At 36.0% G+C, this 15,555-nt stretch overlaps 1 protein-coding gene across 1 annotated transcript in view; it reads left to right on the forward strand.

Annotated features, from left to right (window-relative positions):
* Positions 1-939: 939 nt before the first annotated feature.
* LUZP2 (leucine zipper protein 2) overlaps positions 940-15,555 on the forward strand; it is a gene marked incomplete at its 3' end in the record, with an annotated part of 190,675 nt that continues 176,059 nt past the window's right edge. Inside the window, exon 1 of the mRNA XM_082761376.1 lies at positions 940-1,013. Within this exon, the coding sequence (XP_082617502.1) occupies positions 952-1,013 (62 nt within the window). The 5' untranslated portion in view covers positions 940-951. The remainder of the gene's footprint in view (positions 1,014-15,555) is intronic.

A 15,555-nucleotide genomic window follows, 5' to 3' on the forward strand; every position in this document is an offset into this window, starting at 1 on the left:
GACCTTTTTTTTTTTTTTTTTTTTTTTTTTAATGTGTGGAAAGTTTATTTTTGTTTAAATGATGTGTTCTCGTATGATTTGCCATCCAGTGAACTTCACTTGTGTTAGGGCAGGGAATACTTCAATTCTGAAAGCATCTTCATTGGAAAATGTCATTTATTTATTTCTTTAATTGGGATTAAGTAAAAACAGACAAAGTGGGGAAAAGAGTCTTAAATGCTCTGAAAGTCTTATGAATTGTTACTGGTGGGTGAAGGGTTTTAGAGATGACATCAATGTTTCCAAAATATAATTGGAAGCTGTTTGTGTTCTCTGAACTTGATGTGGTAGTGGGGTGAATGAATATGTAATTGAAATATAACTTGTGAACTGTAGCTGCACAGAAGTGATACCTTTCCAGATCTAGTCTGACAGGCTGATTTGTAACTTGACACCTACTTCAAAAAATTCCTGCCTCTGTCTCATGAATCTTGTGTAGATTGACTTCTAACAAATGGAGACTCTGATTATAAAATATTGGTGTTTCTTTAATTGCATTTTCTTTCTCCTTCCAGGAAGAATTCCTAAGATCTGTTCTGCTACTACAACCTTAAAGCAAAATGCTAGCCACTGCGTTCTCATCCCTCCCTGCCTGCCACTTAAACGGCGAGTACTAACAAATCCTTCAGGACGCGACTAGAGCCAGCGTGTTGAATAATCACAGGCGATCAGGCTGTGGGCTTGCAGCAGCAGCTTGCTGCCTCGTGACATCACTCCTGGAGCTCAAATCCCACTCTGAGCTCCCTCTGTTAGTCGGTCCGTTGGTCTGTCTGTTCACACAGCTACGGACCTCACACGCCGGGCAGGCAGCTCCCCCAGGCAAGGCTCCGTAGCTGCTGGGAGAGGAGAAGGGGTAAGAGACAGTGTGAAGAGCGATTAGTGGGGAACGGAACAAAACAGCGGAGCTACAGCATGAAATTCATCTGTGCTTATTACTTGCTGCCTCTTTTTCCTGCACTAGTCTTCAGCACTAGGTGAGTACAGAGAGCTATTTTGTGTATAGTTCTCCTGTTTTGTTTGCTGTTTATTCTTTTAGATTCAGTATTCCCAAGAGAAGTAATACGTATTTCATCTTGTACTAGAGTAGTAAGTTTAAAGTGCAGTTATTGTTTTTGATTCTTATCTTTCCCCTCACTGATCCTCTGAGAGATACTGAATCTTTTACTTGGCCTTTCTGGGCTTTTTATGATGTAAAAGAGCTGCTCCAATGTAAGTTGACCCAGAGCTTATGAGGTGAAGGAAGATAGTCAACAAATATAAGCATCGTATGTGTGTATCTATCTATCTATATATATACACACATACACACACGTATATATACAGCAGCAATAGCAAATACGCTGCTTCACAGGCAATAAGGAAGCCAAAGACCTGAAATTGAGAACATGTTAACATTTTCCCCTATTGAGTGCGGAAAAACAAATACTTGAACAATCTCATCTGAGTTGAGGCTTTTGCATCTGAATAGAGACCTAGGGCTTAGCTTCTTTACTGTCAAATACAGGTGAGATGTTGCAGTATTATATCAATGCTAGGAAACGTGTTAAAAAGTTACTGCAGTCTAGAAGCATTCCTTTCTGTGCAAGTATAATATATCACTGAGAAAATATGAACAAAATCTATTGCAGCCTAAAAATAAAAGCTGTTCTGACCGTGCAGTGTTCTGATAAGATAATGCGTATTGCACAGTTGCTCAGAGATGGTATGGTCTCTATGCTGTTGATATAACCTGTTCAGCAAAGGGAAGATAACACCAAAACACTCTATCTCATTGTTTCATTCACAGATGAAGAGTTAATGCCAGGTGTGAAGTAGATATGTCCTAATGACACTGTCCTCAGTTCAGGCTGCTTAGATTCCAGTTGCTTCTCAGAAAATAAGCCTTAATTTTAAGGAAGGTATTTCTCTGCTGTGCTAATAATAAGCAACTTATAAGTCAGTAAAGCATATTATCAGAAGATAAAGGCATTTTTCAGGAAATTATCTGTTCCTTTATTCTTGGTCTTTTCTTGTAAAATGTAAAATGCTTATTTGAAGTGTCCCCTAATTCCCTTCCCCTCCCCTCCCCCTCCCCCCTCCTGCACTTCTTGTTTCAGATCTTAATTGTTTATAGGGTTAAAAAAAAAAATAAAAAATAAAAAAAAGTGCCTGCTAAGTACTCAAGGTAAGATGTAGCAGGAGCACATCTCTGTATGTCCTCAAACCCAGGAAAGTGATAACCAAAATCTGAGTGGGAAAAGACCTGAATGCAGGGAGAAGTGATATCAAAATGCTTCAGTTATTTTATTATTTCACTCCCTTGGGGGGGTATAATTTTTCTGTAACACTTGTGATTTAAAGACTGCAGTGCCAGTCAGTATGAACAACTCCAATGCTCTTTGAAATACAAAACTCAGAGGAGAATTGTAACATACAGTGATTCAATAACTTTCCTTTCTGATTTAATAAGCAGTCTAAGCACTATTCACTAGCAGCCAAGTGTGAAACTTCTTGTGAATTCGTATTAATAGTTCTACTCATTTGAAAGTAGTATTTTCTTCTCTGAATTATGCCACAGTTTAAAAGAAGCGGGTGGGTGGGGTACCAAGCCACTTTTTGCAAATGCGAGTTTGCATCTTGCATGGTTTTGTATAGACTAAAATCTAGTGAAGAGATGTGGAAAATTAATATAATTTTTTATACTTTATAGGTTTTGTAAAATGCCAAATAAATGACTTCAATGTACAGGGGACTGAACTGCGACAAGACGTCTAGTGTAAAACCCCAAAACAAGTGCCTCTTATCTTTATGAGGAAAACATTTTTCTGTATGAAAACACAAATTCATAAAAATTTGTAGTTCAGTTTTTCAATTTTAGTCATATTTTCCCCCTCCAAAAGAAAAAAAAAAAAAAAAGAGTTGGGCAGAATATGAAGGAATATGAAGAATATGAAGTTGTCACGTGAATGTTAATTATGAACAGTATGAGTTGGAATGTATATATTCTTAAGAGTATAACTTTGTGACTCATGATGATTTGTATTCTTATCAAAGTGAGGGATGGAAATGATCAGAGAAATTCCATTTAAAATGCCCCTTGAGTATAGTATGTGTTGTAATGTGAAGTTTTGCTTTTGATACTAGATTGATCACTGTGTTCTAAAGGATATTGGCACTCTACCATAGTACTGGTGATTTACAGAAGTCTGGAGGCAGTGGACTGTCCTGGTCAGCAGCTGCCATCAGTTGCCTGATTTTTAACTGAGTTAGTTTTTCAACAGCACGTGTTAGAAGCTTAAAAATGATACGGTGCTATCAATATGCCATCTACTGGAAAGAGATTATGTTTTAATTTGCTCTGGTGGAAGACATTTCAGTTAGCATTTCTTGGGAACATACAGTTAAAGCATTCATTGGACCCAAACATAGCAGGTTTTCAGGAGCAATTGAGTTAGAAAAAAGCAGGGTCTAATATCCTGCTGTGTAAAATGCTTAGCTAAGGAAAAGCATCAGCCTCATGGGGCAAAAAGTTTTCCATTTTGAGTTTTTGTTGCATAAGTTTCTAGAGAAGCAGAGTATCCCTATTTAAAGCATTGGTGTTGAAACCACTGAGCGCAGTAGTTGATGCAGAAGTGTACAGCAGCTTTTTCTTCTTTGTCACGCAGTGAAGCTATCGTCTTTTGCATCATGACATGATTTTATAGTTTTAGAAGACCACAGCACATCTTCAGGACTAATTATAAACAAATAAGATTAGATGAGTTGAATGATGTTAACACTCATGTTGACTTTTCTTTATTTACTTGTCTTAATTTACAGTATTGTTAAAAAGTGGAATACACAGCTATTGCTCTAAAGATTGTGTCATTTCTGATTTTCAGAGCTGTATGTAACTAATAGCTTGGCATAGCCTAAAGCCATATGCATGAACTAAATGTTAAATTGCTGGAAGTTTGTATTCTTGAAATGGACACTTTTCTATACTAGTGATTACTTTTAATCATATTTCAAGTTTGTTCGTAGTGCCAAAGAACAAACGAGATTAAGGTATATTGGTCCAGTTAACAGTGTGTTTAGATGGAAGGAGTAAAAGTCACTGCTCTGAAGCCCACAAAATGTTAAAGGGACTAAATTTGTAAAGGTGAAATTATTTTGGTACAAACTATCCTGAAGCTTGTGTTTCCTTATCCAGTTTTCTATTTCCTTGGACTGTTTGGTTTGGGCAGATGTAATGTGATGATGGCGCATGTGTTACTTTTTTATACTATGCTGAAGTCTATAAGTCTGACTGCATCAAGTGCTCAGTAAATTGACATGGCATAAAAGAGGTTAAGGCTCTGATATTTGCCTGTGTGCTTTTGTGGATGTAGATGCCTAAACCTTCAGGCTGGGTAAAAAATTATTTGTAGAAGGGAGTATCTGCATGAAATTACTTGTTTGGGTCAGTAACACATCTGCAGTAAAGGTAATCTTGTATAATGAGACATGTCCTTTTTTAGCTAGAAGGGCCTTTTTCTGCATATTAATTAAACTTCACCATTGGAAGGCCAGATATTTAAATTCTTGATTGCCAACTTTTTTTTTGTCCAAATGACAAATATCTGACTCTTCAGAAGAGGCTTGGTGTGAAATAACATTCCTTTTTATCTAGGACAGTAATGAAGACATGGACTCTCCTGTCCACACATGAAATTTGACAGATGCAAAGTACTTAAAAAATTTGAGGTAGAATTTTACAGTTGAGAATAGGCCTATAAACCCAACAAGATGCACTTTAATAGCAATTTTAATACTAATACAGCAGCGTGTTAAGTGGATATACAAATAGCATGGCTACAAAAGTCAGATCCTGTATTATTTTAATGGCAGTGAAATGGCTGGTGCTATTTTTTTCCTAATAGCTCAGTTCAATGATAGTCTGAAGAAACTGATGTTATAAAGCAATCTAGAATTCAGTGGCTTCAGAAGAAATGCTACCTTTTGTTTTACTTTGGGATAACAGCAGTGTACCAATTTCTGCTTGATAGATGATGCTTAATGAAGGTATGGGTTTTGATCTATGTACGCATGTTGTTGGAAGTCATGCAAATATCTTCAGTTCATTTACCTTATGAAATATGAGAACCTGACTCAAATGCTAGCTTTTTCCCTGTAATGAGTTTTTGAGGTCAGATATTTCCTTTACAGTGTTTGTTGGTTTGGGGAACTTGTATAAAAGAACATGAAAACACAAATATCTTTAGCTTCTGTCAGATAAAGTTTTATGAAGAACTCAGTCTGAGACTTGAAGATGAGTAAAGGGGAATGCCTTTGGCTTTTTACTGGGGTGTGTCTGTATTTAAAATCCTTAAATCCTTATTTTCTAGTTCTTCACCTTTCCCAACTTAAACACCCTTTGGACTATAGCCAGATGTTCAAAGTGACCTTTTCATTTAGACTTACATGAAAGTAGGGAGAACCCTACCCCTTGCTAGATTACGAGGTAGAAGACTCAGACTTACTGCGTGCTGATATCCTTGACTATAGCCACTCCACTGCAATGTGTCTTAGCCAATGACTAAAAGCAACTTTACTCAGAGGTCTCAGGCTGAGGTCCAGCAGTGTCCGTTCTTTTCCTTGTGACTCAAAGTGAACTGTGCATAATGGTAATGTGTTGTAGACTGTTTTAGCAGAGAAGAATGTGGGTTTTTGCTGTAAGCTTCACGGATAACGAAGACTGTTTTAATATTGTGCTTTCCGTATTCTTCTTGAAATGTAGGGGTGTTGACTCTACAATGTGTCTCCAGCTCAGAATTCCTTTCACCCTTATTTCAGCCATCTGAATTTTCTAGACTGCAAGCGTGTTTTGCTTTTTATCAGTCTTGGATGATTACGCGTCTTGGGTTAACTGTTTGTAAGTACTTCAGTTGCAGAAGTGGCATTCAGTATATGACTCTCAACCTTTCTATACATGGAGAAAGCATGCTCCTTGCTGTGGACTGTGTTTAAAAGTAATGGAACACATTTTCCTGTGGTACAAAGCCATTATTTCAAGGAATGCACTTAGCTCATTATCTATTGATGTATAAATGAGGACCTAATACAGCCAACTGCTTAGTTTCACTACTTGGTGAAACAAAATCTCTTCCTTCTTCTAGGAGAGGTTTTGAACTTCAGTGGTATGAAAAAGAAAAAGAAAAAACCTGAAATCAATAAATAAAAGCTAAACCAGGCTGCGGTATAATGCAGGCATTTTCAAGGTAGTTTTTAAACAAGGTAGTTTGGTTACATCTATATTTAATAAAAAAGCATGCCAGAAACTGCTGTAGGTTGACTTCTTGGCATCAGAATGAAATTGCTTAAGGCTAGTTTGGGAATACCTGTAGTTTTACTACAGTTTACTATGTAGATGCATGTAATCTTAATGCTTGCCTTATGTAGTATACACCAGAGCAATCGCACATTTATTCTACCTTTCTCCTACTTGGGGTGGGGGAGTAGTAGATTCTTGTCAAAAGGTTTTAATTTTTTGGGATTTTCTGCTATGATGGTGAGGCTAGTTTCTGGTTAAGAATGATGACCTTGGAATTGGTATACTTTAAATGTTTTATCCCAGGCCATAAGATTACATAGCAAAATGCTCCACAAATTTGAGCCTGCCAACGTAAATTAAAAGTCCAGAAATCAAGTCTTTATCGGTTTGGCCAGAAATACTACAAAATAAATTTTGTAATACTTTGTTTCTAACAGACAAATCTGAAAGGAAAAAGAGGGAAAACAAGTAAGGGAAGAAAGGACACTGCTTCAGGAAAAAAAAAAAAAAGTAGCTTTCAGGAAAGACTTACTGTAGATTTGATCTAATCTACAGTTAAAATTTTCTTGAAGTTCCATGTAATATCAGGTAAATCTCGAGGATCTCTAGAATTCAGTTTTAAAGATGTAATCAAATGTTTGGACTTCTGCTTGTTATGCTATGTATAAATATATTTCAGCTCAGGTGGCTTGCAGTGGATCTACTTTTGACATTTTAAATGCATTCTCTGTGTTCAGAGAAATTATAATGCTGATACTTCCCTATTTCTTTCTCATTTATTAATTCAGACAGGGATGAATTTAAGGATACCAAACTAAATTTGAAATCCCTCTTTTGGTAAGAATTGGATTTGATATTGTTTCTATATTTAACAGAAACCTGTTCCCAGACAGTAATCGTTGTGATGTACCAATCTGTAGACGAATAAATCTCATTTATGCAACTTGTCAGAAAACATTTTCTCCTCATTGTCAAGTTTTGCACAATGGGTGTACAAGCTGCTTTGCACGGGTCAGATCTGTAAATGTTCTCTGTATAGAAGACAAATAATATATCTGTCAGAAAGAATGAAGACACTTCATACTATCCTTCAATCTTAATATTTTTCAAAGGTTTAAGAAGTGTATCGTTATGTTTGCAATTTCAACATTTCAGAGTGGCAAGTACTTTTTAGAAATTTTAAAATTTGGCATTGCATTAAATAGCAGTTCATGGTACTCTATATTTTTTTTTTTTACCTTTGCTTCTTGAGCTGTTAATTGCCCACCTTCTCCCTTTACATCAATTCACTCCCACGTTTAATAATCTTTATTTTTTTATGTGTACTATCTTAGAGGGAACACAAAAAAATTCATTGTTGATTGCTCTGCTAGATTTGCTGAAAAAAACTGTTTCAGTGAATCACGAGAGAAATCAGTGGATACGGGTTTTGAGCTGAAGAAATAAGTCTGTGGAATTTCTCAATATTTTATTTGCTAATATTGATTGATTCTTTCTATGGAAAGCAGTATAGTAACGTCAAAATTCTGATGTGTTTTGTTTCCACGTGCTGTCTTAAAAAGATAAGACTATTATGCTGCCAGTTGGTCTATTTTTACCAAAACAACTAATTTTCCTAGCCATTCACATACTTTCATTGCTGTTTATTATGAATACTCATGTTTTGCCAATTTATGTTCTCAACTTCAATGTGGGGTGTAGATAGGCTTGTTACTCATTTGCAGAGTAGGATAGTAGAAAGTGGTTAGAAGACAGACTTACTCAGTTTTAGAGAAGTTGCAGCATTTAGGAAACTGCAGAACAGACACCTTTCACGTTTACTTGGACACAGAGCTGCAGCGGAACCTTACTCTATGCAAACTTCTCCCCGGCTACCACACTTCTACCAAACATTGTGCTGTCTCTGGCTTAGCTAATAATCTCACCTACAGACCATCAAAATACCTTCTAATTAAGGAGAGGTGTTTATTATACAGTACAGTCTTTGCAATCTTGTAGTATAACCCTTTAACGTTTTTGCAGTAGCCATTAGGGATCTTTGAAAAACTTGGTTCAATAGTGTAAGAGGCCAGGAGAGAGACAAGTTGCCTAGTATTATTTGGGGTATACAATGTTCTTGTTTGCTGGTACCACATGTGTGGATTCACAGTATGATAGTTCTTTTCAAGGGCTTTCGTCCCATTGTTGATGTGAGTGATAACAGAAGGAAGTGATGAAACTTGATCTTGGAATTGGTGAACAGGAGGATCTAGAATGATGGTAACCACAGTAATATACTGTGACCATGTTACTAAGCACCTTATGCTAAGACTTTTTTTCTAGTCCTCATCGCATTTGAATGATTTTGCATTTGTGCTTATTTCAGACTAGCCTGTGGTAGCAAGCTAGAGGGAAAAAAAAAAAAAAAGTGAGATTTTACTGAAATGTAGATGAGAAAAAGTGTGAAAATCAAATTGGCGTGACGCTGAAAAGCAGATGTGCTCTGGGTGACATTAGATTGGCTGTTGAGGAAGATTCTTCCTACTGATGCAGCATAATGTGTGTGCTCAGTGTGCAAAGAGAATGTCTCTCTTGAAAATGGAGAAATAAAATCAATTCTACTAGTACCTAACTTAGAGATTTTTTTCTAGAAAAAATATTTTTCAGGATAGGGTGAACCCTCGGCCAGGGTACAAATCAAACACTGAATAGCTCAAACCTTTGAGCTGTTTTGCTGAAACTAATTGGTTCGTGATTAATTCTAATTTTCTGTGCTAAAATACCCAAGATATCCATTGTATTCTCACCACTTCTTAGTGACTGGCTGAGTCTACAACTGTAGTCTACAACTGTAGTCTACAACTGTAGTCTACAACTGTAGGTCTACCCCTCTATTCTGTAGAGTACACAAGTTCCTGGCATGCTCTCCATAGAAGATATGCACTGTAGCTTTTTTTTTTTTTTTTTTTTTTGGTTTTGTTTTCTTCTTTCTGTGTATATGAAGGAATCCAAGTTCTGCCTAGGGACCAGACATTTTAGAAAGACTTAAAGTCCACTACAGATTATATTCTTTAAATGTGTGGAATGAGTCTAATCTTGATGCCTTTTGAATTTCAAAAGGGGGGAAGCATGTTGACTGTACTAACCTTGTGAACATAAATGAGAGAGCTATGTACTTTGAAACTTAGATTGTTATTTAGCTGTTGAGGTGTATAGTGGATACCAAATAGTCATGATGGTTAGAAATCAATCCTAACCCCTTTCAGAAAGCCTAGCCTTGCAGCTAGCTTTGTTTCACTCAGAGTGAGGAATAAGGTTATTTGGCTTAATGCAGAGGTTAAGGCTTGGGAAATGATGCTGTAACCATGGTGCCCAGATGACAATAGAGCAAGGGGGCTCTTAGAACCCATGGTATCCTTGCTGCTTTCCTTGGGTTTTCTTCATTTAGTGTCTCTAACTTCGCAATTAATGCAGCCTGTACTGTTTAATTTGGTGAAAAAACAGCCTGAGATACTGCTTTCTGTGAAAGCTCTGCATTCATACTTGAATGATGTATGAAAAAAATACTCAAGTGCATAGAGAGTGAAAAGAGACTTCTTTGCAGTTGCTTTTTTATTTACTTGCAAAACAACTGTCTGCTGTTCAGTATGCACAGATGTGTTCTGTTTGTCTAAGAAAAGCTTATGAAAGCAGACAATTTAATATTTTTCTTTAACTTGTGCCTTTCTCTTTGTCCCTGTTTCAGTCATCCTACTTCCTTCGCTAATTTCTACCCAGCTGGAGCCCTTTTTGCTCAAGGGAGGAGTGCTATCAATTCCTGGAAGGGGAAAGAAATGTTGGTTTTTCTGAGTCCATTTGAAGAACTGATTAATATTTCTTGAAAACACGCTTTTTTTATTCAGTTTTTACAGCAATTTAATTCTGTCTGTTTAAAGTGATAGTATATGGCATTACACATTTCATATGTGCCGAAGACAACATTTAAATAGCTTTTGAAATTGCTAGGAAGAAATACGAGATGGTGTGTACGCTAGAAGGAAGTGCATAAGGAATACAGGATTCTTTTGTCAAAGATGAATCCCACAGGACTGGTTTATAAAATTTAATCTGAAAGACTTAGATTGTCTGCATCAAATAGATGATGTACAGAAGCTGATACTGCAGTTGGGATTAAATATAATTTCAATACGTTCACCCTTTCCTCTAAGAGCATCGTATGGTTCTTTTGCTGCTTAAACTTGATTATATCGCATGTTAAAGTGGTACCTTTATATGTAATAGAAAACCTTTCCCAGTAATATTTAGTTAATACAGGAACATGATTTTTTTTTTTTTTTGACTGGATTAAACCTGTGGAACAGTGTAGTGTTGATGAGAGTGGTTGCTACCCAAGGAAGGTGAAAAATCTTGAAGGAAGCAGGATGAAATAATTTCCATCTGCCTTAAATGTCTCCTACTTCTAGGGAATTAAAGGATCCTTAACGTAGTTTGAACTATTCCTGTAGAAGAATATTCAAACCGGTACCAAGGTCTTTGTTATTTTGAATACTTGCAAAAGAGCAATTTGGAGAAATAAGGAGATAAGTTTTCAGCATTTAAATTGGTAACTAAACTGGAAACAAGTACACTCAAACAAGCAATCCCCCAACCACCTAACTTGCAGGGAAGTTGTCAGGAAGTTTCTCTATATGGTGTCAGAAGTGAGAAATCACCATAGCTGTTGTAGGACCTAGTAGGATGAAGTTACAATATCAAAGGGTTGGTAGTGGGAAAATTCTTTTTAATGTCTGCTAGAAGGAAGTAGATAAAAAGCAATATTAAGTGATGAATGACTGAGCTGGAGTATTGATATGAATCTGGAGACTGTCTTTTTACTTTTGTCTTAACAAAACCCAGCTACATCAAGCTTCTGTTGATAATACAGAAATGAGTAATGTTACATATGTAAGATGTGCATAAAACTTTGAGAAACTTGGGAGTGTGGAGGAAAGGAGACTTGCTCATGACTTAAATTCTGGTATTGGTCTAGGTTTAATTCTTTAAAGCTTAACAAGTTTTAGAAAAACGCTCTGTACGCTTCTTCAGACTTGATAAGTGACATATACCGAATGTTCACTTTAGGATGTATCTTTCACTTGTCAACAGATAACACTAAGAATCTTCTTAGCTGTTGTTACATTATATGTGTTAATGAGGATGGAGAGAATTCTTACCTTCTTAATTTGATGGAAAAGAGCAGCAGCAGGAAAATTCCCTGATCCGAATTAGATGCAAAGTCATCATAGTGGTTACTGACAAAAATAAACTAGAGATTGCGCAATTTGATACAGTTCCACTAGTGTGTTTTTCAAATGTAAAAAGATCTTTTGCTTCAGGAAAAATAACCAAATATGTATAGTATATGTGCATGTGTGTAAAGGATTTCTAGTTGTAGACACATAACGAAGTATGAAAAATTGATCTTTGGCCATCTTTTCTCAGTGGCTTGAATTAGATGTGTGCTTCTACTCATATACAGTTAACTGTTTCAGAATAGCTGAATTTTTTTTGCCTTTTAAAAAAACAAACAAACAGCTAAGGCATCAAATTTGCACACATCTTTTGCAGTCAAAAGTATCAAATGATTTCTACAAATAACATTAGATTTTAATTATTTTTTAATATTCTACCACTTTCTTCAACTGCAAGAAGTTACACTGGAGACAAGCATGGTTTCTAGCAGGTACCATAATAATTCAACATTAATCTAACTTCTAATATTGCAGTGTTTCCGTTGAACAGTTTTGCACTTAGTATAAAAAAAAAACCACTATTGAAATGCAGGGAATTTACAGATCTTTTTAATGTTGATACTGACATTAGTTGTTGCCATAATGGAATTGGCGTAGCACTCCTGAAAAAGTAATGTGAGAAATTGCAGTTGCTTCCTCCACAATATGTTTTCTGTGTCATTTTTTTCACTGTGTTGGGTTATCACTGTAATCTTCTGTTGCATCTTGACACTTTATGAAGGCTCTTCCAAACCATCCCCATGATGTATGTGGATGCTCTTGTCTCAACTGGTCTTGAAGCTTTCATGGTCTTGACATTTGTATGCTACAAAACTCCAGAGAAAGATCTGAGTCCATTTGGGTCTCAATTTTTTACTTTATTTATTTTTTTTTTTTTAATGAACTGAGTGCATTTAATATAACACCTAAGTGTATGCTAAAAATATGTTCCAATTTTACAACCCAGTCATTTTCTAAAGTGTATTTCAAGCATCATTGAATTAATAGGTGAGATGAGCAGAATCCTGTATCTCTTTTTGAGTAATAATAAAAAGAACTGATGCAATAAATAAAATAAAATATACAATAAATAAATAAAAACACCATGATACTTGTGGTATGCCACAATTAAAAATAAATAAATAAAATATTTATAATAGTCCGGTCAGAAGAGACCTTCAAAAATCATCTAGTCCAACTGCCTGACAACTTCAAGATTAATAAGAAGTTCAAGCATATTACTGAGGGCATTATTCAAATGCCTCGTGAACATTGACAGGCCTGGGGTATCAGATGCCTCCTCCCTAGGAACCCTGTTCCATTATGTTGCAGTGTTTGACCGTCCTCATGGTAATTTTTTTTTTTCCAAATATCCAATCCGAACCTCCCTGATGCAGCTTTGTGCCATTCCACACATCCTGTCACCAGTTGCCAGTCTGAAGAGACCGGCACCTTGTTGTCTGCTTCACCTTCTCAGGTGAAGATAGTAGTGAGGTCACCTTTCTGCATCTTCTTCTCCAGACTGGGCAACACAAGCCTCCTCAACCTGTCATCACAGGACATGCTTACCAGCTCTTGTGTCAGCTTTGTTGACCTCCTCTGGACATTTTCCAGGTTCTTAAGGTTCTTAACATCCTTTTTGTGTTGTGGAGCCCAGAACTATACACCGTATTCAACGTGAGGCTGCATAATGACCTCCTGTGATTAACATGTGTATATTTATGCTGGTGTACAATGGCTGAGGATTTAACACTCCCTTTGGATGTTAGAATGATTGTTTTCTGCTTCCAGTAGTTCAGGCTTTTGCCCTATGTTACTGTAAACTGTTCTTAAAAGGGGGGTAGGGGTGGGGAGGAAGCTTACAGTCAGTCAGTGATTTAGGATATATACTTACAGAAACCACTGGGACTAGAAGCTGTTGATCTACAGACTTTTATCAAACAATAGTAATACCAATTCTGCAAGACAGATGACTGAAGCCAAGAACATTGTTTATTCTTTCACCATTATTACTGTGCCTTGCAGCATCACTTGGAATAAAGGTAACTCTGAATGAAGTGTTCAGTGTTGTGGTTCTAATTTTTGAGAGGAGGAGAAAAGTGGGAAGACTTCCTTCTATTTCCTCTTTTTTTTTTTTTTCTTCAAAAACATTATGGAAACAAGAGTTTGGTTTAAGTATAAAATGAATTAAATCCTGCGTTCATAAAAAAAAAAAAAAAAAAAAAAAAAAAAGGATTTTTTTGACATTGTTGTGATCACTGCTAGTTGATTTGTTTTAGTTTTTCAGCTTGCTGCTAGTCCAAGGATCATGCTAATAAGTTCTTGTAAATATCTGCTTGAAAGAGTTGAAAGATGCAGATTTACACTGCAGCTCAATTTGGAGTATGGGGGAAAAAAAGAAAAATATAATAAAAACAGGATAATTTGTGGGGTTTGGTACAGTTCTACCTAGTAGATTTGATGGAAATTCTCCCTGGTTAAACTATAATGAAGAGTAGTAGTTGCTGTGACCAGTGTATAATGAGTAGAGGACTGTTGTGAATTGTAGTCAGTCATCTTCCATATACTGAAACACAGGAAAATAGGAAATAAGTCTTTCATTATAATATATAGGAATATATATGTGACACATCAGAATGCAGTCTTTTAAAGATCAATAGTAAATGAAAATATCTTCAAAAAAGAAAATGACGACTTAGATTCTGTTTGGTTAGAGATGCATTCTGAAAGCTTAATCCATTAATGTTTTTCAGTGAATGTTATCTCTCTCTACAATCTCTCCTGTAAGTTACTGAAAGACATTGTAATTAGTGTCTGTATACAAGAAAGCTCTTACTTTTACAAGAGAATTTGTTGCTTTGAAAAAAAGCAATGAGAATTAAAAATAAAAATAAAAAATCTGCCTCGCCCTTAATGTTTTCTTAACGATTGCTTAGACAACTTTGAAACTTCAGGCCGTGTAAAAAAAAAAAAAACATTCACAACTATAGACCTGATCCCATGTGATACTTCACTGAAAGAGACTTCAGATCAAATAAACTTTTAGCCATAAATGAATCCATTTATAGACCCTCACACTGCATGAGTCCTTTGCCTACTTCTGGTTTGAATTACTATCTTTGTGATTCTGAGTAAAAGGTTTCTTCTTATATACAAAAATATATTTAAAGCATTTACAGTACCACTATTACAGTGCATGTAAGGCTGCATTTTTTAATACCTGGTTTCAAACTACAAGTGGAATGAACTGTCTGGAAGTTTCTCCTTAGTAAGAAATAGACTTGAGTGACTCTGTCACAATGATGGAGGAAAGTGGCCTACTAAAATATGTTAGCTGTAAAAAGATCCTGATGGTTTTCTAAGCTCCATGTGTCAAGGTTATAGTTCTCCATGGGTCAAGGTCATAGAAATGTGCCTTGTTCATGTGACATGTAACCCTGAGAATATTAATTGTCTTGGCAGGATTCTACCGGAGTAAAAGCTGTAGCTTTAAATGAATTATTTGATCATCTTCAGTAATAGCTAGAAAAAAATGCCCATTTAACAGCTTTGGAGTCATAGTGCCATCCACCGAGTTGACCAAATTGCCGTGACTCTTAAAATAATATAATTTTCCCAGTGAAATCCTTATAGCCTTGATGTGAGGAAAAAAGATAAATTGGTATCCGGTATAACAAAGATAGAATGAAGGCAGCATTGGAAGACTTTGGATAGAGAATTCTTTTCTTACAGGGGAGATGGTTCCAAAGTAGTTTTCAGATTGGCCTTTGATACTTAATTCTATTTTCTCCAGCTGGAAAATCTCTCTGGGATAATGCTTCTAGTGTGAAGGACAGTTGGTTTTTTAACCCTTGTTCAACTATTCCCTGCTAGAAGAACCTAAGTGTGATTTTTTTTACTTATTTGTTTCATGATTTAGATCCTCAAAATTCTGACCTATATTGAATTTCTTACCTACTTTTATTTCTCTTGTAAACCTTTTTCCCCTTACACATA

Source organism: Aythya marila (genome assembly GCF_965140915.1).
Source record: "Aythya marila genome assembly, chromosome: 5".
Lineage (NCBI taxonomy): Eukaryota > Metazoa > Chordata > Aves > Anseriformes > Anatidae > Aythya > Aythya marila.